This window comes from Sceloporus occidentalis, unplaced genomic scaffold (genome assembly GCF_023333645.1).
Source record: "Sceloporus occidentalis isolate IW3139 unplaced genomic scaffold, rSceOcc1.0.p SCAF_7, whole genome shotgun sequence".
NCBI lineage: Eukaryota > Metazoa > Chordata > Lepidosauria > Squamata > Phrynosomatidae > Sceloporus > Sceloporus occidentalis.
Genome location: NW_028316987.1, coordinates 10,810,697 through 10,836,276, shown reverse-complemented (window position 1 = coordinate 10,836,276; position 25,580 = coordinate 10,810,697). Strand labels below are relative to the sequence as shown.

Here is a 25,580-nt window from a genome sequence, read left to right as displayed (position 1 = left end):
ACCATAAGGAATACCTGAACTATAGATTGTCAGTTTGGGAAGCAGGCAACCCCCCTCCCCCCAATAAAAACAGAAGAAAACATCAAGATTAGTAAAAACAGAGAAATTATATAGTCATGCTTAATATTTAGAAATGGTTTGGGGAGTGTGAGTGTGAGAATCATTGGCTTAGCTGGTTTGGAGTCGTTTCTGATTGACTGACTTCTGTCTTCGGATGTGTTGCCCAGAGTTTGTGCTGATGGGCTAGTTTGGGATCAGGATGCCGTAAAGAGGCAAGATGCTAAAGGCCATGCGGAGGAAAGCATGGGAATCCCAGGTCAAGAGGGGGTTAGCAGTGCGTGTGCTCCCATGAACGTATATGTGTATGGGTGTGATGAGACCTCATCCTCAACCCCCTTATCACTTCTGCCACTCTCAGATAACATAAAGTGAGTCCACTTGTACTGCACTTGCCTCCTGGTTTCTAAAAGGGTGTGGGATGATGGAAATGGAGCTGTGCGAAGCAAGAGGGTGAGCTATGTTGGTTGGGAAAGCTTTGGAGGAGGGGGTGATAAAATGGGATTTCATAAAGCTGTGACAGGTGAAGAGGCATGGTTGCTTGAACCTGTTAAGTCTCCTGTCATGATAAATTCACTCTTTCTCTCTCCCTTTCTCTTTTCTTTGAAGGTGGCCGGATGGGAAACGTAAAAGAAAAAGCAGCCAATGTTCGGTAAAAAGCAATATGTCAGGTAAGTACCTTTTCTGACCTTCTTTGTCTACTGATAATTATCTTTCCAACCACTGGGCTTCTCCCTGCCAATTGAGGGCATTGGGTTAAATTGCACTTTAGCTATCACTGGAGCAAGGGGCTATTCAGACAGTGAAAATAATCCAGAATGAATCCGGGTTAAATCTCTGTTGTTGTTTTTGTTGTTAACATTTCTTCCTAGAGTGCTGTAGAGTTTGCACAGCGCTTTACATAGTAGGGGTCAAATAAAATAAGAATAAGAATAAAAACCTGCCAGACAGCGTACAGTCTAAAACAGCAACATTGCATGATTAAAACATCTCTAAAATAATATTAACTAATATACAACGAAAACAAAGTAAGCAGCAGATTAACAGCCAGTAGAGCAACAGCTTGCTACAAATTCTATGGCTTTGTTGGTTTGTTGCTGGATCATACAAAGACTTTGTGGGGGGGGGGGGGTCTATGTATATGCGTCCATCTTCTATCTCAGTCATTGTGGTGCCTGGGCTCACCCTCCACTCAGCTCTGCATCCATGACTAGAGGAAAGTAGGCTAGATTAAATGTTTCTCATCTCATTTCCAAAGAAAGTGAGAAAGTATAATCCCCTGATTTCACCTTCATCTAGGAACAGCCCCTGCAGATGAGATTTCTGACTTAATTTCCAAACAGGAAAATACATTTTTTTTTTTTGCCTGAATGACAAGCTGTGAGCAACTGTCCTTTGTACTTAATGCATAATGTTCAATGACATGACATAGGGCTGTCCTTAGCTGTTAGATTATAGCCCAAGAAATTCAGGGCTAAAAATTTCAGGAATGGTCCTGAACAGGTAACTCTACCTAAGAGAGAATCACACATTTGTACAGCCAGATGGGTCACCCCAAGATTTTTGCACCTTGTTGGGAGTCAGATTTCTCCACTGGGTCACAGACATATTAATGTGCACCAAAGCTATCAACTGTTTACAATTTAGATACTCCTGTGTAGGGAGGAGGACTAACCTCAGCTTGTACTACATGTGATCCTCTGAACCACATGTAGCTGGCCAGTGAGCCACATTTGATGTCCTGCCAGGTGTTTAACAGTTGCCCCTATGAGATTTATTGCCCTTCATAAGCTTCCATATATGTCATCTAGGCTGCATGTGACTTAGCTGATTGCAAATGTGGAAAGCATAGTGTGACCAGTACCAGGCCTGGAGAACAGAGATTCATACAGATACGTAGGGGAAGCTGACGGTTGCCATAGTTTACTATGTACATTTCTGCTTCTCCAGCTTTACAGATGGGAACTTCCATTTGATGCAACAGAAGTTCAGGCCATACATAAGTATGATACTGTAGTCTTGTCTTACATGTTTAGTAAACCTCACCCCAGAATTGTTTGTATCACAGATTGGAAATTAGGGCCAGAAATCCATCTCATCCAGCCCCTCAAACTACTTTAGGCTGGACATTAGTCTGCCCACTAAAACTCTAATTACCCTTCTTAGCCAAAACCAAAGTGAGCTGTAAGCAGAGAACAGGCTCTTTACAGCCATGTGTTTTTCAGATCAAATGGCTCCCAGATGACTCCAGTAAGTTAGCCAGTCAACACTGCACAGGATCAGGGAAAATGCATATATGTACACAAACCAGGTCTCTGGACATTCTAATTTAGGGGCTTAATCGTTCCTTAGCATCACTCTCCCACACTCCTCCAGTCAATCTACTTAGATCTTGGTATGAGAACCATTTCTCCACTAAGAATCCTTGGAAATATTTTTAGTGGTAGACTCATCCACACAGTATTTTATCTCTAAAGCTGTAGCTGAATATTTATGATGCCGCAGAAGGAAGATTCCGGAAAAGGAAAGAGGGAAAGCAAGGGAGGAAAAAATACCGTCTTGACCCAAAGATGTCATTGCCTAAGTACCAAAAGCTAAAGAACAGGATATCCTTCATAAATGCAACTAAGTCTTGTCTTGAACCCATTGAGGTACTCTGATGTTTTTTTGCTGGCCCAGAGGAGGAGGTCACGGGGAAGCTCAGGATATCGGTTCTCAAACGTCAAAAGTCTGCAGGCAGAAGATAAACTACAAAAGGACTGGGGGATGCGAGAGGTGGGGCCACAGTGGGTCATGGGCTAAGACACAGTGATGTAGAATTGGTGGATGTCAGTGGTAAGCTAATTTTACCTGCTAGGGTCATTCTCTTTCTGTGCCTCTTCATCTTGTCATCTGCTCCGACACTCTCTCACCCAACCCCCAGAATCAAAATCTTTTCATTCCTCCACTCATTAAAATCTTCAGCTCTTCAAAACTCTCTTCAGCTCTTCAAAACTTTTGTTCCTGGGTTTTTGACTGTTTGAATAACATGGTTTACAGCTATGGGTCTAAACTATTGACCTGGACCTTTTGATCTTCTGAGATTTGTATCAGAATCCAGACTTTTAAGAAGTATGGTCATTTGCAGTGTTTTTGAACTGTAATATTTTAAATAGATGTGGAGAGTCCTGATCAACATTTTAGAGTAGTATCAGAATCTAGACTTTAAAAAGTATAGTCATTTGCAATGTTTTTGAACTAGAATTTTTTAAAACCAATGTGGAGAGTTCTGATCACCATTTTTTGGACAAAAACTTCTTTGCATCATGTTGACTCATACATGTTGTGTCCTGACATTTGGATAGAGCAAATTAAAAGATGCATCCATTGATAAGTGCAGTGTAGGTTGCCATCAACCTGCTGTCACTTTGATTCAGTGGATGTCAGAGGGAGAAATGGCCTTTGGCGCACAGAAATTTGAGCACTGATCTGAATACAGGGAAACATGTTGGTGGGTGTGGGGTCAACACAAACTGCAGGGCAACTGGAGTGCTTCTGTATGGGTGGGTGTGCTTGCGCGTGTTCATATATATATATAGAGAGAGAGACCTGATATAGCTGCATCTTCTACGGTCTCCCTTAAAGAATCTGAGAAGTTATTGTTGAAGTTTCTAGTTCTTGAAAGACAACAGTCTCTAGTTTGGAAAGTTAATATTTTGAATTATTTTTAAAGTACTCTTTAAAAGTAATATGTTATAGAGTTTGTTATAGTTGCCCCACTTGCATTGCCTCTTTTGCTCCCTCCCCAAAGGGGACATAGCTCATTACTATGCTCATTGCTTTTTTATTACTTTTTAGTTCCTTTTAAAAATATTTATTTTTGAAGTAATAAAATGCCCTAAAATTTGGGAGGAGGGGAGACCCTCAGTATAAAGATGGGGCTTCCAAATGTAACACAAAGAAGGAATGGAAAACATTTCTTATTGCACACACAGAACACAAGCATGTGTGACAACGTTAGTGGTCATTACTCTTTTTCACTAAAAGGAGCATTATGTTTTTGTTGCTGCCAGACATAATATGTTACAGGCCCTGTTGTTACTTGTAATGTATTAGCCCCAATCTCTAGTTTTCACTGGAGAGAAGGAATGACTCCTTGGTTTAATTGTGGTCAGTTGCCCTGGGACTGTAAAGCAGAAGGGAGACATGTTCTGTTCTTTGCCACCAGCCAGGGTCCCAAGGGTCATTGAAAATGTGTGATTCTGCCTTCCAGGGCATTCCAAAAAGATGGAATCAACTGAGTCCATGCATGGACTAGAGAAGGTGCATTTGCTCCCATGCTTGCTTTGCCCTTCTTTCCTCATGTCAGTGTTTCCTTTTGTATTGTGTCTATTAGATTTATTTAGATTTTCCTTTGAAGTAATCTTCAGTAAAGGTACAGGCAATTTAAATAGCTGTCAAAACAGCACAGGAGGTTAAAGACTGTGGCAAAATTTTTCCTTCTGATGTGCTTGTTTTCTGCTTGTGGGGAGGTTTTGTTCAGATGGAAAGCATTCATAAATAGTATCTCCCACTGAGATCTTTCGGAGAGACACTTCTCTCTATCCCACTGCCTTTACAGGTAGATTTGTTGGGAAAGTGCAAGGAGGCCTTCTCTGTGTCTCTGCTCCCTCACTCTGATTGTCTCTTCCCTGGGAAGGCTAGGCTGGCTTCCTCTTTACTATCCTTTTTATTAACAGGTAACCTTTCTATTTCAGCAGGTGTTTGGGAATTGGTCCTTTTACATTAAAGGGGTTTTTATCTTAGTATGCCATACTCTTATTCTGTGCTTCTCAATGGTTTAAATGGTTTTAATTCTATAGATAATTTAATACTATTGTTAGCTTCATTTTTGTACACTTTCAGTTTCATGCGGTTTTACTTATATTTCCTTTAATCCTGTAAAACCTCCTTGAGTCCCAGCCTTGGGGGAGAAAGGGTGGGGGAGTGTAAATAACGTGATTGATTAGCTCTATAAAAAGGACGCCAGGCTGAGGAAGGCTGGCCTGTGGTATGAACATGCACAGTAGAACTGCATACAACCAAGATTCTTTTAAAGTGTTAAACAGAAGTCATAGTGGATCTTCACAATGAGCCCAGTCTTCTCCTTACCTTGCAGAGGTAAGCCATGCCTACTTGGTCAGTCTGCACCCATGGGGGTTAAAAGCATGGTGGGAGCAAGCACCCACATACAAGTTCCTCCTGCAACTTCCTCATCTCTGGTTTCTTTATAAATGTTTGTACCTCTGAATGTTTACATTTTTCCCCACAGTCAGAAATTCTGATGTGGTAAGTTCCCGACTTTTACCAGATGGACATTACAACAACCTGCCTGCAGATCCTAGTGTTAAGCACACAAAGATTTTTACAGGCAGACATAGGGTTGCCTGCTGGGCTTGTATCCACACGGTTGCCCCACCATACATTCTGCCTAGACATGTGCAATCTGAGCATTTACAGAGTGCTATACATTCCACCTAGGATGTAAAACATCAGTGGTTTGAAGATTCTTGCTAAAATTACCCATTTAAGAGTCCTGGAGACTTGTGGTGAGATACACCTCACCTTACCTGAGAAATTTGCACATTTGTGAGTTTTATTGTATACATTTCATACATGTAAAATCATGCATACTTTTTTTTTAAAAAAAACTGACCAGCTAAAAATGCATAACCTAAAAAGTACCTACAAACATGCTACATCATCACACGAAATGGATACAAAAATGGTACACTAGAAAAAAATATTTAATTAAGTGTGCCTTAAAGGTATGCACAAGATTTCCATATAAGGATGGGAAGAAGAGTTGGATTTAGAGAAATATGGCAGAATCAAATTTACACTTTTTCACATCCCTACATTCCAGTGGATCCAGCCACAGGCTTTTTTTACAAAATTAAGCATTGTGTGTTCAACTACCGGTAAATGTTTTTAATTTTTTAAAATACACAATCATTTTTGATGGTAAAAATCCTCCTAGTGAGTGTGTATTGAGATAGAGATGTTTATCACAGCCACCAGTCATTGAGCTGCTATCTCTACCTATTTATAATGTAGCTCTTCACTTACAGAGAGGTCGGCAACAATATGCCCCCCCAGTCTACTACTTGCCCGGCACTATAATATTAATATATTTTCCTCTGCAAATAGCATATTTAGGGGGAGAGTGTTGAAGTGAGTATTGGTGCCAAGAGACTCCTTATCCCTATGGGAACACTTCCCTGGGATGCTCTTACTTTTATACATTCCAACAGATCTTGGATACCCTCTGGGAGCCAGAGAAGGTAAAATGTTTTCCTACAGGGAATTCCTGTTCTCCATGGCTCCTAGAGATATTCTCCACACAACCAAAATTATAGGATCAGTTCATTTCAAGACAATTTCCATGCTTTTGTTGTTGTTGTTGTTTGTCTCATGAAGGCTGAGTAAAGAAGATACCATACTAATTCAAACTCAAAATGGGAGTTTAAATTGACCTAACGTGGCTGCAAATTGTGTGGTCTCTTGAGAAGGGGAGGATGTAAAAAGAAAATCTCAATTCTTTTGCTTCCTACCCAGATGCTGACTGTTTTTCTGGCAGAAAGCGGAGAAGGCTTCTCATCTCTCCCACCCCAAATCCATAGGGCTTTCATGTTGCAAACAGCTGTACTCCAGATGGATTTAAAACTATGAGCATCCTGGTGTTTCTTCCCATTTACATGCAGTATGAACATACGTGTGCCTTTAAACATCTCTTAGACATGGATTTTTCAAATTTTGTATATGTCACTGGCATTTTTCATGCTTGCTGCACAAAATGCGGAGCTGCCCTAAGAAAACAAGGCTGATCTCATCCTCTATGCAGCCCCTCCATCCTCCATTTTACTTTTCTGGACTCTACTTATGGTTGTGTTGTAGAAAAGACCAGATGTAAGATGAATGTGGAAGTGCTGAGTTAATCAAGTCTTTCTGGGAACCAGCATTGGCCTATGGTGGGCAGCCAAATTCACACCTTCTTCCATCAGCATCTTGGGTGTATTTGCTATCAAAAAGACAGCATTCTTTCCTTCCCGGTTTTCTGTTTTCTAACTACTGTAATTATTTTTAAGTATTTGCCTTTTTATAATTGGTTTAACTATTTGCTGTGTTTTAATTTCCACAATAAAATTTTTGAAAGACTTCTGTTAGGATAGTAAAAGACCAGTTTGGCTTGGGAAAAAACTCTGTTTAAGGTATATGAGACAGAAGAGATGACATACAGTGTGCTGCTTGTACATAGGATAGGTGCAGGACAACGAAGGAGAGAAATGCATGAAAGTAGAAGCAAGCAGTCCAAAATTAGGGGTCTGAAGGAATGGGACAAATGTTAAGCTTAAGAAATCAAAATCTGTGGGCGAGGATGGGGGGATGTAAGAGGCCTAAGGTAAAGAAATGAAAAGGAACTGCAGAGTTGCCTAGTTATGCAGAATGGAACATGTGTGAGTGCTGCTGGTAGAAAGGAGACAAGGCTGCTGAAAATAAGAGAGTGTAAACAGAAGAAAAGTCAGGACAGATGAAAGCTAGGGACCAAAAGGTATGGAAAAAGAAGACCGTACAGCTGAGGAGCAGAAGCCTGAGGAAAGGAGGATCACTGAGTAATGCCAGACCCAGTGCTAGTTTTTGTTATTGTTGTTGTTGTTAGCTGCCCTCGAGTTGGTTCCCACTCATGGCAACCCTGTGGATGAGACATCTCCAAGAATCCCTATCCTCCACTGCCTTGCCCAGATCCTGCAAGCCCCTGCCCATAACTCCCGTGATTGAGTCTATCCATCTGGTTTGTGGTCTTCCTCTTTTTCTTCTACCATCTATCTTTCCTAGCATTATTAGGGTTTTTCCAACCGAGCACAAATAGCATCTCCTCCTTTCATACCAGAGCCAAATATTACTGTAGCACCCAGAAGCCAATTCCTTCCCTCTCTTCATGCCTCACTTCATTTCGCTGCATGGTGAAACTGGCCCTGGCATTGAGGAAGAAGCATACAGGTGTGGAAGTGACAGGGTTTACTAGGAAGAACCTCACACATAAGTAGTGGGGAGTGGCATGAGATGAAAGAGACTGAGGGCACGTAAAAGCTGGAATGAATGAAGCAGATGAAAAGCAGGCTGAGGTAGATGTGTGATGAAATGTAGGGATCTTGTTGAAAATGAGACTGTGAAAGACAATTTCACACACATTCTAGAGCCTAGGCAGAGTGTGTTCTACTGGTAGGAAAGGAATGTGCAGAATAAGCAGCTGAGGAAGGAGGTTGTTAGCAATAGCAGCTTCTTTTATATACCGCTTTATACCACCTAAGCAATCTCTAAGCAGTTTGCAACTGTAAGCTAATTGCCCCCAACAAGCCGGGTACTCATTTTAGGGACCTCGGAAGAATGCAAGCCTGAGTCGAGCTTGAGCCCTTGGCTGGTATTGAACTGGCAACCTTATGGTTTGTGAGTAACTGGCTGCAGTACAGGCATTTAACCAGGCTGAGAAAGTTGTTTAAATTTTGCATATTTCTTTTGCTATTTAGCCTTTGGCTTCCTTGTTGAGTCTCAGACTTTGCATATGTCTAGGCAACCTACTGGCACAGCTTTAAGGCAGCTGCCTGTCTTCCTGCTGTGGAGAGGACACATGGCTTATCTTTGCATGCATACCAGTGTGTGTGTGTGTTGGGTGGGGGAGTATTCCCTTCCCCTCATGGCCGGGTCACTGAAGGGCCATGCGGAGGTGACCCTTGCCACCACCCTAGACAATAGGATATTGTGAGGGCAGGGGTGAACGAGAGAACACAATTCTTTTCCGGGACCAGGAGGGGGCACCTTAATTATCAATGTTGATGAGGCCCTGAAGGGTAAGCAAGGTTACTGGAGTTGGTGGGGAATAATTGAAGGAGGGTCAGACACTGCTTCCTTCCCCCTCAACCTCCCATGCCCAGGGATAAAGAGCCTTTTATGGATGTACATGGCATTGTGTTTTCCGCATGAAAGGCACCCTCGTTAGTCGTACTTTAAATAGCCTTTCAGAAAAACTAACGAAGCCTGGATAGAGGGGTTTGAGAGCAGGCAAGGACAGCCCTTCCTGGTGGCCTTGCTCCCCAATCGTGGAATATGGGGTCAAAGGGAACCTTGGGAGCCATTCAGACTGTCCAGGGCTGGTACTCTTAATGGACAGGTCACAACATGTTTTGCCCGCAGCAGAGCTGACTCAAATCATATGGGGAAGCATACAAATTAAATCTGAAAAGAATGAGGTTAGCCAGGGCTGTGGAATTGTTCTGCAGCATCTGTATCCTGCATCTTCCAAGGAATGTCATATTGGGGGAAGGGGTATTCGATGTCATGTAACACACCTCCACGGTAAGAGCTTTTGAATGGCCTGAGGTCAGCTAGTGAGCTGGGTGAGAATAAGAACCAAGGTCTCTTCAGGGAAAGTGAAACTCTCTCCACCACACCATCCGTTGATAAGTGAAGCAATCATAAAGGATGCCTCTGAGCATAAGGTTGCTGAAGTGCTTTCATTTATTGAACTAAGCACAGCATGCCCTTCAGCATTTCACAGATGAAAAACAGGACTCACATGGCCAAGCAACATCAGAGTGTGGTCAAGAGAGCAAAAATTATTAATGAGGAAGAACACACAAGTTAGGAAAGGCTGCAGCAGTTTGCTTTTGCCTGAGCTAATTTATTTGACATTGGCCCCATACAGACAGGGCAAAATAAAGTTGCTTTGGGTCACTTTGGAGGTATGCTGTTTAAATGATGCATGCATCCTAAGAGTCCGGAAGCCGCATCAAAGCTATGCTCCAAAGTGACCCGAAGCAGCTTTATTTTGGCCTGTCTGTATGGGCCCATTATTTCATTTCATTCGGTTTTATTTGTATGCCACCTTTCTCCCATAGTGTCACCTAAGGTGGCTCACAGAAGGAAATAAATTAAAATCCACTCAGGCAGTTTTAAAAGCTTGCAAAGATGGGCACAATTCTGCCTTCTCCCTTGCTTAATTGGGTGCAAAGTACTTTTGAATCCTGAACTATAGCCCTTATCAGATGAGTCTGGAACTGGGGGTCTTCAGCACTGGGTGGTTCGAATTCACGTTATTTCGCACAATACCATCATACCTGGGAGCCCCTCCGAATTGGCATGATTCAAATTGGCCAATACGCATTCGCGCGAAGTGCATTCAGTGCAGAATGTTTTGTCACACCGGTGCTCAACATGAGGATTGGCCGATTCGTATCGGCCCCCTCGCACATGCTCAGTGGTGCCCTGCATGGGTTGCGACCTTAAACGCTTCCGGGGTGAAAGGGGAGGTCACGTCATGACAGCCCGGTAAACAGCTGGAGAGCCAGCTCATGCACATTAACAATCGCGATACAACATGCCCTCTCTACATTCCTCTCTGTTTCCTCTCTACATTCCTGCTTGGTTTTAACGTTACCATGACCTTCCCTTGCAACAAATTAGCAATGCCCGGTTGTACGTGTGTGTGTGTGAGTGTGTGAATATGTATTCTGGGGGGGGGGAGGACCAGTTCCAGCGGCTGTCAAAGAGGCTGGATGGCCATCTAAGTAAATGGGGATGCTTTTTTCCTCCTCCTCCTCCCGGCTTGGGAGCCAGCATAAGCTGCATCCCAAGAAGGGAACAGGCGCGGGGCCGCTAGAATCGCGGCGATCGCCGCCGTTCCAGCGGCCCCCGCGCCTCTTCCCTTCTTGGGATGCAGCCTATGCTGGCTCCCAAGCCAGGAGGAGGAGGAGGAGGCTGCCGGAACCACGATTCCAGCGGCCCCCCGCGCCTCTTCCCTTCTTGGGATGCAGCTTATGCTGGCTCCCAAGCCGGGAGGAGGAGGAGGAGGCCGCTGGAACCGCCCCCCCCCCCCCCCCCGCTTCCCTGGAACCGGCAAGAGGAAAGACCCACCGGAAGTTAAAATTGGAATCTGGGGGTCTTGCGATGGAATTCAGGATTGGGTAGTCACACCAGAGCCATTCGCACTGAGATCGAACAGAGCCCCAATCCAGGATATTGCCAATCCCCTTATCAGCGCACTGGCCAACACGCTCCAAAAAGAGGAGCCAGTACACATTCAGTTCGGCATCTCGCGCATTCACGTGAGTTCGGATTGGGCCATTCGAATGCTGGTATGATGGTATTGTGCGAAATAACGTGAATTCGAACCGCCCAGTGCTGAAGACCCCCAGTTCCAGACTCATCTGATAAGGGCTTATGTTTGCAGCAGTTGAAATAAGCTAAAGACAGACGGGAAAACTAGGAAGAGGAGAGAAAAACTAGGACATTTTTAAAAAGCAGATCAAAAAGTGGGAAGGAAGAGGATTAATTGGGATTGTTCCTACAAAATTGGGACAGTTGGTAGGTATACCACAGTCAGTCCTCAGCACTATCATACATTCAAATAGCTGGACTTAAGAGTCACAGTGTTTTGCTTTAGAAAATGAAGGATATGTGTGGTTTAGGAACAGAGTGTGTCTTGTTTCATTTAACATGGGGAAAGTTTATTTAACAATAGGCTTGTAAAAAGATACACATAGTGCTCATTGTTGCCATTTTCGTGTTTTCCTTTTTCTGCTATCCAGCCCTTACTTTTCTCCTTCCTTTTTTGCTTTTCCCTTCCTGAATGTTACTTCGGTATATATATAACTTTGGTATATTATTATTGTTATTATTATTATTATTAACCTTTATTTATATAGCGCTGTAAATTTACACAGCGCTGTACATACAATCTTTTAGTTAGACGGTTCCCTGCCCTCAGGCTTACAATCTAAGAAGACACGACACAAAAGGAGAAGGGAGTGGTGGTGGGGAATGGGATTAGGTCCAGCAGTTCTTCTCCAGCTCCGAGGCCTGGACCAAGGCAGATGGACTGGAGGAAGGGCTTGGCTTCTTAATGGATGGTTAAAAGGAGGCTTCCTGGGTCAGAGAGGGGCTTGCCTCTGGGAATGCTTCTCTAAACAATATAGTCTTTAACTCAATTTTGAAACTGGGCAGAGAAGTGATGAGGTGTGCATGTGGGGGAAGAAGGTTCCAGGAGTAAGGGGCAGCAAGCGAGAAGGGACGAATTCGGGAGGGGGCAGTGGTAGTCCTACACTGTGACAGGAGACCTTGACTACCAGAGCAGAGGGTGCGAGTAGGAATGTAAGGAGAAAGAAGGTCAGATAAGTAAGGAGGGGCCAATCCATGGAGGGCTTTGAAAGTCAATAACAAAAGCTTATACCGGATGCGGAAGGGGAAGGGGAGCCAATGAAGGGAGGAGAAAAGAGAAGAAACATGGTCAAAGCGGCGAGCGGATGTGACAATACAGGCAGCTGAATACTAGACAGAGATTAAAAGAGGGAGGTGTGAAAGAGGAAGCCCTGTCAGAAGGAGGTTACAATAATCTAGTCGCGAAACCACTAGGGCATAGACCAGAGTCTTGGCAGTAGAGGCTGAGAGGAATGGACGGATCTTGGCAGTGTTGTGGAGAAAGAATCTACAGGCCTTGGCGGTGGCCTGGATCTGGAGAATAAATGACAGAGAAGAGTCAAAAATGAAGCCAAGACTGTGGGCTTGATGAACCGGTTGAATAGAAGTGTCGTCGACAGAAACAGAAAAGGAATAGTGAAGGGTGGTGAATAGTGAAGGGTATAGTTTTCATTTTCATATCCAGGAGGTTTTTGTCCACTAAATATGGAACTCTACAAAGAGGGCCTGTGGGAATCTGGAAGGGAAAGGAGAAGACACTGGGAAGATGGTTACTTTTTGTATTGTTGAAAGGGAGGGAGCTAATAAATAGTTCATAATAAAAGAAAAAGGTGTGATTGCAAAAGCAACATTACATGTTGAATATGGGTTTTTTGTTAGCTGCTAAGTACTTGGATGCAGAAATGTGGCAGAATTATCATGACTTTCCCTACTTCAGTGGATGATAGCCAAGGACCAGAGTGATGAATTATGCAAAGATGCAGCACAATTACCCACCGTTGCAGAAGGCTGAATGCTGAATCTTTGCCTGAGTTGCTATACTAGCGTATCTGCTTCCACTAAGAAGGCACACCCACAACTGTGACTTACACATTGACACAAAGGTTATTTATATTCCGAGGGCAGGTTATTTATATTCTTACAGTAAAAAAAGAAAAGAAAAGAAATCCCTTCTAGGCATGCACCCAATTGAAGGATAGAGCAGTGCCTGCTGATGCAGCTCCTTTCTACTATATCCTTGATATCCAAGTAGTGTTTGAAAAGAAGTAGCTAGCCATGTCCAGCAACTTAAAACATGTGCATGTATCATTCACACTTTTTATATGTGCTGTTTAAAATGTGGAGACACAAGAAGATAATCCTGCTCTGAGCTCACTTTCTTGCTCACTCTCCCCATTTCCACTCCATTTTTGTGCTTTGGGCATGCTTTCAGATCTGATGGAGGAAGGACATAGATGTGAATGAATGTCTGGAAGTGTAGGATAAAATAACCATTCTGAGAACAGATACTAGGCATTGCTAATGGGTAGCCAGGCATATGTAATCCTTTTCTACCAATATTTTGTTTCTATTGATACTCCACTACTGCTGGAAAGGAAATGTGGCAGTGATGTATAAAATAATGTATGGCATCAAAATGTATAGGAGTGCTCTCTGCCTCAGTATTATTTTTTGTGTGTGCCTTTAAGAGGATTGTCCCTAGCATTATTTTGCAATCGCATTTTTTTTTTAATTTTAGCAGCAGAATATTGACAGACTGTGGGTAGGCAGGCATAATGGTGTAAAACTAAAACCTGATGGAAATGGATTGGCAGGGCAGCAGTGGTGTTTAGTTGTATAGACTTTCCCTTCAGTGAATACAGAGACATCATGGGAGAGGACTGGCAGCTATTGCTCCATTTCCTTTCCATGTCCTTGGTGTACGTATGGGGATTGTTATTTGAATACTGCTCAAACACCCTTTTGAAAACCAATATGTGCCTCCAATTTTATGTCAGGAAAGGTATGGGAACACTACCTTATCCTGTTCCCTTTCAGAAATGTGATTGGTAGTAGTATGATCTCATGGAGATAGGGCTTGCCTTAGAATCCCTTCCACTATGCTGCCTTGGTTGGATCTTTCCCACCTAATTATCAGAAGGCTTTGCTAAAATCTAACAGAACTTAGACGTTGCTAAACAGGGCGGAGGAATAATTTTAGTTCATGATTCCTAACGTCTTTGCCTTTTCGGCCAGATTTATTTCATTACATTTTGGTGTTATGAACCTAATAGTGGAAAACATGTCCAGGGGTAGCTGTGTTGGTCATATAGCAAATTATAACAACATTAAAAATCCACAAAACAGTGGTACCTTTATTGGGGTAACCAAAATGCACAATATACATGTTGCAAGCTTCTGAAGCTCCACTGACTTTTTCATCAGGCAACTTAATTGTGTTCATTTAATATATATAAATAAATATAAATTATTATTATTATTATTATTATTATTATTATTATTTTATAGAATGCAAGCTACAGGGAGCCTTGACTGACTGGTACACTGATGTTTAAATAAACAAAATGACAGTGAAATAGAACCTTCCTGTTCAGGTGCTGATTATGTCTGTTCAGCACATGCTGTCAACTAGCAACAAGGAGGTAGCTGTCACTGTCTCACCTAGCTTTTCCCTGTGACTTCGTGGAGACAAAAGGATGGGAAAGAGAGATCTTTGTTCTAACTCAGCAGATTTTAAATTTCATACAAGAGTTTCCCCCACTCTGACCTCCTGACTCTCTTTTCTCCTGCAGGGTACATCCCTAGCTACTTGGACAAAGATGAGCAGTGTGTTGTATGTGGAGACAAAGCCACGGGGTACCACTATCGGTGTATTACCTGTGAAGGCTGCAAGGTAACAAATCTTTGGAAAGGATAATCTCATCTGGAGTATGCTAACCTGGAGTTTATCTATACTGCAGAGATTTCTAGGAGTTCAATTCTATTTTAACTGTCATGGCTCCATCCTCTGGAGTTCTGGGATATGTAGTTTGATGATGTAGAGAGTACTTGAGAGCTCTAACGCTGTCACTCATTGGAATGCTCTTATACCCTCCAGCAAAGAATTCTAAGCACCATCTCTTCAGGTTACAGAGCCCAGAATTTCATTAAAAAGAGCCCTGATAGGTATCAGACTTCTGTAACCTTGCAGTGCAGATAAATTTCTCATGAGGGAGAAATCCATTTTTTGAATGTTGGCCCTGCAGTCAATTATACCATTGGATGATCCATGTCAACTGACTAGGTTGGCACAGCACTGGAATAAGTGCTTTTGCTGTTAGAAATGCTAGAAGACATTTAGCCCTTTTGCTACACTGGTTGGAGGGTAGACCTAGGGTTAGTGGGGCAAGTTCAAAAAAGGTGTCTTTTGGCACTTCTGAGAATTATGGATTTATTTAAGCATAAGGGTTCGAAATCCAGAAGATTTGGGGTTAACTCAATAACCAACAGTCTTCAGAACCTCTGGTCCATAGTTGATTGAACAGCATGGAAACATGGGCTGGAGGGTGAAGAAAAGAATAAAGGACCTTATTTTGTCTCTCAACAAGTTATGAGTCTATCTAGAATGGATGAAGCCAGGAAGTTAGGAGAACCAATATTTACCATGCCTCCCACTTACATTTCTTGATTTATAAACTGTCATCAGTACTACTTTTACTTTATCTATAAATATCCCACTACCCATTCCAAATTCTGCAGAGACAACTGCTTATTTCTCAATTCTGTGTCTTGCTCTTCCTCCAAGGCACCTGGGCATGTGTGAGGATATCTAGGCTGAGAGATAGTGACCTGTCCAAAGCCACACAAGGTGTTTGAACTTGTGTCTCTAGGATCCAAGTCCAACACTCCAGACATCAAACTACAATTATGACTACCTATCAGTAGCTTGTTTAAAGCTGTAGAACAAAGATATGACTAAGTTCCCTGTCTCCAGAGAGGTTACAATCAATATTAGATAGACAAGATGAAAGGAGAAGTTAATAGAGACTGTGTAGATTGTTGAATTAGCTGAGTAGAATGGATAAAACCTAAAACCAGTGGAAGTACAGATAAGATTTAAAGAAAGAATTGCTGAAGAAGGGAGGCAGAGGATTTTGAAGAAAGATGCTAAAGGTCAACTGAGAGATTTATCCAAGACATGAAGATGGCATTGGGAGAAGGAGCCGGGGTGGGAGCTAATTCAGACCAGCCTAGTACATTTTGGAACCTGCTGCTGTAGACAATCCAAATGGCACTCTACACATATGAATTAATATGATGACAAAATTCACCAGAAAGTTCTGCACAAGTCTTGATATAGTAATTGAGAGCTGAGCAAGAACACTGCTGTTCTCTTTGCACAGGGAAAGATTTCAATGGATTGAGTCTCAGGGGATAGACTTGCTCTCATTGTATAGGCCTTAGTGACATTTGTAATCCTTGTCATGAGAGAGAACCACCTGATTCATAAAACCACAGAATTAAAATAAATACATTTGTCCTCTCCATGTGTTTCCTATGTTGGGTTTTTTGTTTTGTTTTTGTTTTTGCTACTGCACTGAGCAGCAAAGGAATGTAAGTAAAAAGGGGAAGAACCAATGTATTTACTTTGATTTTGTAGTTTCACTTAGGCATTGAATAGTCATCCCTTATTTCTGCACCTCCCACTTTCATGGTTCTGGCATGAGGGAGTCCTTTCCACAATGGAAAAGCTAAAGTCTCTGTGACCCATTTGTTGAGTCTCAGTGGAAGGCAGGTTTGGGAATTCCTCTTCTGTCTTTCCTGTGTTGATTTGGATATAAAAAGTTGATAAACCCACAATAAACCATCCCACCTGCATTTTATAAAGAAATAGGAAATGTTGTTTGATAAGCACATGCATGTGTGATTTTGCCCATAGAATACAGAATTCTGGCCCAAGAGTTGTTCAAAGTTCATCACTCCTCTTCTGCTATTTCATTATGGAGAGACTATGGTGTTGTTGTAGTTTTTTCAATTGGAGAAGAGGAATAGGGATGTGTCAGTGTTTGGAGATTTTGGATGAGAATGGTTATTAAACACGCGCCCCACAGCCAAAAAAGAAAACAAAAACTTTCATTTTGAACATGTACAGCCCCACAACCTGGTTTCTGTGCCAAGACTAAGATGACAAAATAAAGTTCATAATCAATGTAAAAGTAACTCTGGCTCTGGTTCCCCACACACATTTTTTTTTTTTTTACAAAATTCCAGGCTAGCATGAGAATGGTTGTATGTGGTCTAACAGCATGTTGTGCTAGTATGTGTAAATGAGAACCATATGGATATAGCAGATAATCTGGTTCTATCTCACAGCAGCATCACCCATGATAAACCTGAATTCTTGCATTTTGTTTTCAGTTTGCAAAAATGAATGAAGTCTAATGCGCTTATCTCCGATTGGTAGGAAAAGGTGCATCTTGACCTGAAGAAGAGGTTTTCAGGAGGCATTGGCACCATGTTTTTTTAAAAAATAATAATATGTTTTAGAGGCCAGAGAAGGATAGAAAGGAGAAAGCTAGACAAAAGAGAAAAGGAAAGTCAGGCATGTATAGTACAAATGTAAAATTAGTCCCCCATAGTACAGGCAGAGATGATCTCAAGATATTTTAGAGCCAAAGGCAAAATATTTAGATGTTGAAGATTTCACTGCTGCTTTGTGCACTTCCAGGTCACTCCCTAAGGCATGCTACCAGCTCTGGTTGCAGTTAAAGATGGGTCCTGGTTGCAAAAGTTGGAAAAACTAATGGCAGGTTTGGGGTGCCATTATGTCAGTGTGGGGAAAATTTGTAGTGTTTTTAACTTTTACTCACAGAGGTCCTAGCCAGCAGTCAGTAGTAAGGATTGCAAGACTTATAGTCCAAATTGTCTGGAAACCCACAACCTCCTCACTCCTGAGTGTCTTAGTGAGAAGTGAATAAATGCAGCCCATGAGGCACAGTCTGCTGACACGGTCCCCACTGAAACGAATAAGAGCAGCAAATGAGCACAATGGGATTAGAATTTTTTTTCAAGGGATTGATTGTGTCTCATATTTGTTTGCAGGAGCTGGGGGGAACCATTTTGATCTTCCACTGTACTACCAAAATATTTTCAATAGGCCCTGTCCATTCTTGTAGTGTAGTCTCTCCCAGTCTGGCACTCTGTGGCTGGTTTTGACTACTGTGCCTATGAATAATGGGGCTGATGAAAACTGCAGAGCAAAACATAAGGAAAGCATCAAGTAAGGTGAAATAGTGGAACATACAAATTGGATTCCCACTGAAAGACCCCATTGGCCTTGATTATCTATGGATATAGATTGGCAGCTGCTCTTTTAGCATCATTTCTGTGGTGAAATCTTTATATGCCTTACTTTAGTGATCAGAATAGCAAAAAGTTCAATTTAGCAGTGGAAGTGCTAATAGGGCAGCAATTGCTCTATACTTGCTTTGTTAGAATTCAAGAACTAATGGGCCAGATCAGTAGGTAGATCTTGATTTGAAACTGGAAGGGCAGGGCTGCCTTCCAGGATGCCGTGGTTCTAATTTCATTCTCATTTCTACAGGGCTTTTTCCGACGGACCATCCAGAAGAACCTGCACCCAACTTACTCCTGCAAGTATGATGGCTCCTGCGTCATCGACAAGATCACCCGCAACCAGTGCCAGCTTTGCCGATTCAAGAAGTGCATTGCTGTTGGCATGGCCATGGACTGTAAGGGCATTGCGCCCACTATGGAGGGGTGTCTGTTTTGGGGGGATGGGGAAGGGAGTGGTTGCAGCCTCTTATCAGACAGCATGGCAAGCAATAAGCCAGTTTGAGTGATTAGGGATGGGAGGTAGATTGCTTGGTACATACAGTTATGTGGGTTTATATCTTTTAATCTCACTATTCTGTAAATTGTCATAAGAGCCAGACAATCGAATTGTTTTCCATAAGGCTACTTGACACAGTGATAATGGCGAAATGGATTGCAAGATGCAACTGATAACAATATACAGTTGTAATTGACCCCACCTTCCACTCACACCTTTCCATTCTTCGCCACTCCCTAGTGGTGCTGGATGACTCCAAGAGGGTAGCCAAGCGGAAGCTGATTGAAGAGAACCGGGAGAGGCGGCGCAAAGAAGAGATGATTAAATCCCTTCAGCATCGACCAGAGCCAACTGCAGAGGAGTGGGAGCTGATCCACATTGCCACAGAGGCACACCGCAGTACCAACGCCCAAGGCAGCCACTGGAAACAGAAGCGGAAATTCCTGGTAAATGGTGGGGGCAGATATGGTAGACAAAGTTCTACCAAGAGATTACATATGTTTGTCAGAAGAATCTGACACCCAGTTGCAGCTGCTAATAACTTCTACTTTTCAGTCTTTGCTTTTTCTTTTCGATTATATTCCCTGCTCCTCCTCTGTTTACAAATGTCTGCATTGTTATCTTTTCTTCTTTCCTGGTCTGTGCAAAAAACAAAACATTTCCCCCCCCACAAAGTAGTTAGATACATACCATATTCTGTGTCAGGGATGGATTACCATCTAACTTTGTTTAAGGACCAATGTGGTGTGGTTTGAGCATTGGACCATGACTTTGGAGACCAGGGTTCAAATCTCTGCTCAGCTGTGGAAATCTTCTGGGCAAGTCACAGTCCCTCAGCCTTGGAGGAAGGCAAATCCTCTCTAAACAGATCTTGTCAATAAAAGCCCATAATATGTTCACCTTAAGGTCCCCTTAAGTCAGAAACAACTTGAGGGTACACAATAATAACAATAGTTAATAATGAGGGAATTTGTGAGCTACGTTGGCTACTACCAATGTTGTTTTCTTCCTAAATATGTGTGTAAAACTGAACATAAGATACCACTTTATTAGACACATAACCAACTTGGAAGTGTTCATTTGACAATGATGTGTTTATTATTTCATTTTTGAAAGATGTACATCTTACACTGTTTTCTAACTTTTTTGCCACTCTATTTTAGGAGTGTGTGTAAGAAAGAATAACATGAAGACCGGGCAAAATCATATTCCTATGTACCATACACAGGTTTATAAAATCAAACTAAAAAGCTCCACCCAAAACCACATTTTGTGTTTTCACAGTGTTGACTACTTATATAGTATTTTATTCTTTATTTATTACTGTATTTATTATTTGATGTATATTTTAGCATTCTTCTTGAACAAGGACTCAAGGCAGCTTACAATATTCACTTTAAAACGTGCAGGTAAAAATATAAAAAAATAAAGGAAATAGAATATCAAAATACAGTGTTATATTACAACATAGTTTTGAAAGTGCAGAAAAAGCAAATACAGCACCCACCCATTAAAAAATATGAAGTTGTCCCTGAGTCTATTTCAAATACCTTTTTAACATCAAACTGTCTGGAAAGTAATGGGAAAACAATGGAACTCTTCCGTCTCCCTGTCAACTCCAGTGATTATGTTTGTTGTGTAATTTTATATTCAAAACTAATTATGCTATTCTGTCTACCCTCAAATAAATCTAAGTGTGCATCTACACTGTAGAAATAATGCAGTTGGACACCACTTTAACTGCCATGGCTCCATCCTACAGAATCCTGGGATTTGGAGTTTTGTAAGGCACCAGCACTCTTTGGCAGGGAAGGCTAAAGACATCGTAAAACAACAAATGCCAGTATTCCATAGGATGAAACTATAGTGCTTAAAGTGGAATCAAACTGCATTATTTCTACAGTGTAGATTCACCCTAAGTCTTGCAGTTCCTGTTGATGCAGGACTGGTTGTTTACCCCAACCATTTCTTCATCCCAGAGTTTGGAAAAGTTCATTTTTGGACTGTAACACCTAAAAGCCTACAGCCAACCTGAATGATGACCACGTTAGCTTGAGGATTCTGGGAGCTATAGTCCAGAAAAGTAATATTCACAATTTCAGAAACTGCAATCTGGTGATTAAGAAATTATGAAAAGGCAGATTCAGTAGGCAGGCAGTAAGGTGTGTCAATTCATTGGCATTTTACAGTTGACAATTTGCCAGTATGGGGACCAGTGCAGCAGGAGTTATTACAAATAAATAAATAAAGATCCTGTCCTAGTCAAAAAGTGAGAAAAGGAACAGATTTCTGCTCAGTCTTGCTGTTCAAGTGGAGCTTTTTGGCCACATAAGTTGCTATGTATTCAGTCTTTTATGTACCATTGTGTTCTTCTAGCAGGCTCTGCAGCATTCATTTTTAAAGAAAACATCACATTCCATACAGTCTTCAGGGTTAGAGGTCCACCCCAAAAAAGCTGTCCTCATGCCTGCATAAAGGTATTAATTTCCTGCATACCGAAATGGAAACATTTTCTGGGAGGGGGAGAAATACTGACAGTGGCTTATATCAGAGATCTCTGACTTCTGGATTTTCAAAAGCCCATTCAGTATTGGAAGCTTTGAGGTCTCTGTATCCTTGCAGAAAAGGAGGCTCTATTAATGAAGTTGATATCACCTTGCAGAAATAGTGTATCCCATATGGAACATATATTAGAAGAATGAGGGGGAGAAGAAATGAATGCATTTCCTGAAAGAGTCCCTCTAGAGACAGATTTCCTTTTGCTTTTCCAGAATGATGATGAGTTAGTAATGCAACAAAGCTTATGTGCTGTGCCTCCGAGCCAGCTAATGCTAGTCCTTATGGCTGGGTCCTGTTGGAAGCAACAGGGCTTATGCTGCTTAACTTTGATGGGATGTAAACACTTAGTTCATAAAAATAGCAGATAGCATGGTAAAACCTGAGCAGAACAGCTAGAGACTGCCAATGGGGAAATTAACTTGTACGTAGAACTCTACTATGCTGGGAAGATGAGTTCCAACCTCACTTTTCCCCCAATGTGTTTATTTTATATATGTCACAATTTTTTTAACAGCATGGAAGTAGTGAGATACAGGTAATGAGTCATTTTTTCCTAATAAGTGGGAATGAGTTTACCTCATTGATGCAGTGTATTCTATTCACTTTTTAAGTAACTTTAAAAAGGAATTTTCACAGGAGTTTTCTAGTTATGCTTTTCACTTCTCGGTCCTAGTTTTTTTTGTTTTGCTTTTGCCTTTAATGAAAAAGCAAGGAGCAACCCAACAGGTAAGATACCCAAGTTAACTTTTTCGTATTGAAATGAACACTAGCAACAGATCACTTTTCATATGAGTAATGGATGACTTTTAAAAATAACTTTTCCCCCAAAAAAGCCAAAGCATTCAGCTGTACCAGTTCCCGCCTGCAGTACAAAATGGTACAGGTTTTTGTTCTCATATGCTTTTTTATTTGAACTTGGTCTTAATCACAACTTAATTTAGCCAGATTATAGCTAGTAAGTGTAATTTCGTTTTTTCCCTTTTTACCACATTTTGATTAGAATAGCATTTTGGAGGTCAAATGTCAACCAGTTAGTTACCTCCAGTTTATGTCTTGGTTAAAGTGCAATTTTAATTGTTGTTCTTGTGTGTCTTCACGTTGTTTCCAGCTTAATGGAAAACCTATCACAAGGATTTCTTGGCAAGATTTGGTCAGAAGGAGTTGATTTGCCTTCCTCTGAGGCTGAGAGAGTATGACTTACAGTGCATTTATGTGGCTGAGCAGGGATTTGAGTCCTGGTCTCCCAGAGTCCTAGTCCAACACTCAAAGCACTTTATATGCCTTCAGTGTTTTTGGACATTTGAATCCCTTTTGTGTTGCATCATCAGCCTGTTGATTTTAACTAAATGTTTTGTGTGCCCAAGGTTGTTGCCCTTTTAATATGTGGGGGTTTAAGTACTATGTTTCTGATTATATTATATACATAGAATATGAGGCACCATCCAACCAGTGTTTACGCCCCTTTTAATTCAGTGAGAGACATGTAAGTATGTGCTTAACCCATTAAAAGAAATCGATTGTATTTACACATGCTTAATATTAGTTGTCCCAAGAAGCTACTGTATACATCAGCGTGAACTCTTTTTAATAATAATTTAAAAATACTGTAATAATTATTATTATTATAAATGTAACTCATCCTTAGTATTGCCATTGGTGGAAAGCTCAGAGGTTTGCATGTATGGGAATATATCCAGAATCCCATAATGTTAATTAAATAAAAGATTTCTCCACTTCCAGCAGCTTTGCAAATGATTCCATCCTACAGAGGGGACTTTGAAGGGTTAAGTTGATTGAGCAAAGGGATACAGCTGTGACCTCTCAGCTCTGTCCAAGGGCAGATGGGCGGAAAACCCCCAACCGGACTTTTACTCTTCCTCCCTTTTCTTCACAGGGCAAGAATTGCTGGTTTGGGGAGCCCTCTGCTGGCCCTAGATAGTTAATGCCAGGGCAGGTCAGGACATGGAGGTCACAGGAAGTGGGGCCTGAGGGTGGGGAGGGGAAATTGTGGGTCATGGAGAAACATTTGTCCCTTGTGAACCTCCCCCACCCTACGCCAGAGTTTCAGAGCTCAGGGCAGAATCCCTTCTAAGCATGTGCGAGTTGCGCACTAACTGAGCAAAATGTATGTCGAAATTTAAACCAGGGAGGGAGTGGAGGAGGCATGAAGCCATCATGTCACAGTTATGATACTGAAGCTAAGTGGGTGCTATTCTTTAAGCTGTCTGGGTGGACACACAAAATGAAGATTACACTGAATTCATTGACAGAGGAGCAGGACATAAGTGTAATAAATAAAATGTGACACATTATTCCAGTAAAGACAACGTACAGGCAAAAGCAATGCATGTAATAATGTGCATGCTTCTTCAGCCACATCTAAGAGATGTTTCACATGCTTTCTCTGCACCCCATCACAATCCCCATCATAGTCACCTTAACTGCACTTAAAAGATACAATAGAATAGATATTAACCATAGTTAAGGCTAACCTAACCATCGTTCTCAAACAGAATTTAGCTTTACATTGTCCATATTTAAGACATGGAGAGGGGGCGGAATGTGCTCTAGCAGGGCCATACCAGTTTAGCACAGGCAAAATCTAGGTTTAAAAGGCTAATCTGGGACCCACAAAGGAAACAGTCTCCCCAGCCCACCCCAACTTCTCCGTCTACAATAGATTTCAGAAAAGAAAGAGCAAAATTTAATGTTAACATTACAAGGAAGTGGACTAAATTTTCCACAGGCATTTAAATCTTTTCAGTGTAGTTAAAAGAATGAGTGCATTATGTCAGTGATGATCCCCCAATTCTCTAAAAGCAAATGTCTAACTGTGCGAAGAGCAGTAAGTTGATGTAATATGGTGGTTGCCTTTGCAGAATCCACAGTAGTTATAGCCTATCTTGCAGAGTTTTGTATTGCCAAGGTTTTTTTGTCTTATGTGACAGGCATGAACAGTTCCAAAATCAGGGATACATCCTTGTGACCCTGTACTAATACACATGTTGGACTCGGTTTTTCCATTAGATGATGGTGGGCCAAAGACAGCATTTGAGTCCCTTACAACTACTAAATATGCAGTAGGTAAAAGGAGAATGCATATATGGTCTCTTATTGCAGTGGTTCATGAATAACAGTTTTAGAGGTAAATTCAAATCTTAACCATGAGGGAAAGGAGAAATTGGGGTGGACATGTAACTATCACACGACTGAAATTGGAAGTATAATCCAGTATCATCCTGAACGCAATCATGCATATTCACATTATTGCATGAAAGGTTACCACACGTGATGGCTGGCAGCCCAAACACACTCCGAATGCAATCACATGTCAATCCACAGTTAAGTAAATTCGGTGAACTAGCGAAGTCACAAACCCTGTTCCTAGGCAACTTCGTACTCAGTGCGCTGTTGTTTGGTGTGATGTACATGTCTCCTTGGGTCCCAGTTCCCCCCCAATCTGGAAGGGGGATTCCCATGAAGCCACACTGCAATTCTGCTTCAATTTTGCTTCCTCTTGACCCTCAGCATTGCTGGGGGGGGGGGGGGGTACTGCCTGCTAATTAAGAGGCATGGACCCGGAGCTATTGGATAACCATTATATTCATGTTTTAACATGACAAGAGTGCATATATGCTCGTTTTAACTTGAATAGAGCATGTTCTTTCAACCATTCTTCCCGCCGCCACCACCCCTCCAATCTCTTTTGTACATCATGGGGTTCCTTGGTTCCTCTCTCTCACTCACCTAATTATGCTATGCTCCAGTCATCTGGAGTCTCACTGAGCATGTGCAAGGGTGCCAATTCGCAATTAAGAACCCACCAATGTGATGGCTTACTTTGCACAGAATCTGAGTCGTATTCAGGGAGGCCATTACAGCGAATTTAAAGTGTGATAAGTAATCACGTAATCATGTGAATTTTAGAATAGACTTCGCTATCTTCTTTCGAAATTGAGAGCCTCCCGTCCTGTTTGATAAACTTCTAAATCACTTTAGGATGCATACTGCTATAGAATATGCAATTTGGTTGCTCTGTGAGCAAACATGCTACTTCTTTTCTAAAGTAGTTAAGAGTAAAACACCAACACCACCTCAAAATGGTTGTGCAGTTTTCAGCATGGAGAAGGTCCCCCCATAG

The 25,580-nt window shown here is 41.7% G+C and overlaps 1 protein-coding gene across 1 annotated transcript in view; it reads left to right on the top strand.

Annotated features, from left to right (window-relative positions):
- Positions 1 to 25,580, top strand: part of LOC149309168 (thyroid hormone receptor alpha) — a 158,445-nt gene that overhangs the window by 112,526 nt on the left and 20,339 nt on the right. The window contains exons 3-6 of the mRNA XM_089531886.1: positions 667 to 728; positions 14,841 to 14,941; positions 18,632 to 18,779; positions 19,121 to 19,326. Of these exons, the coding sequence (XP_089388012.1) occupies positions 667 to 728; positions 14,841 to 14,941; positions 18,632 to 18,779; positions 19,121 to 19,326 (517 nt within the window). The remainder of the gene's footprint in view (positions 1 to 666; positions 729 to 14,840; positions 14,942 to 18,631; positions 18,780 to 19,120; positions 19,327 to 25,580) is intronic.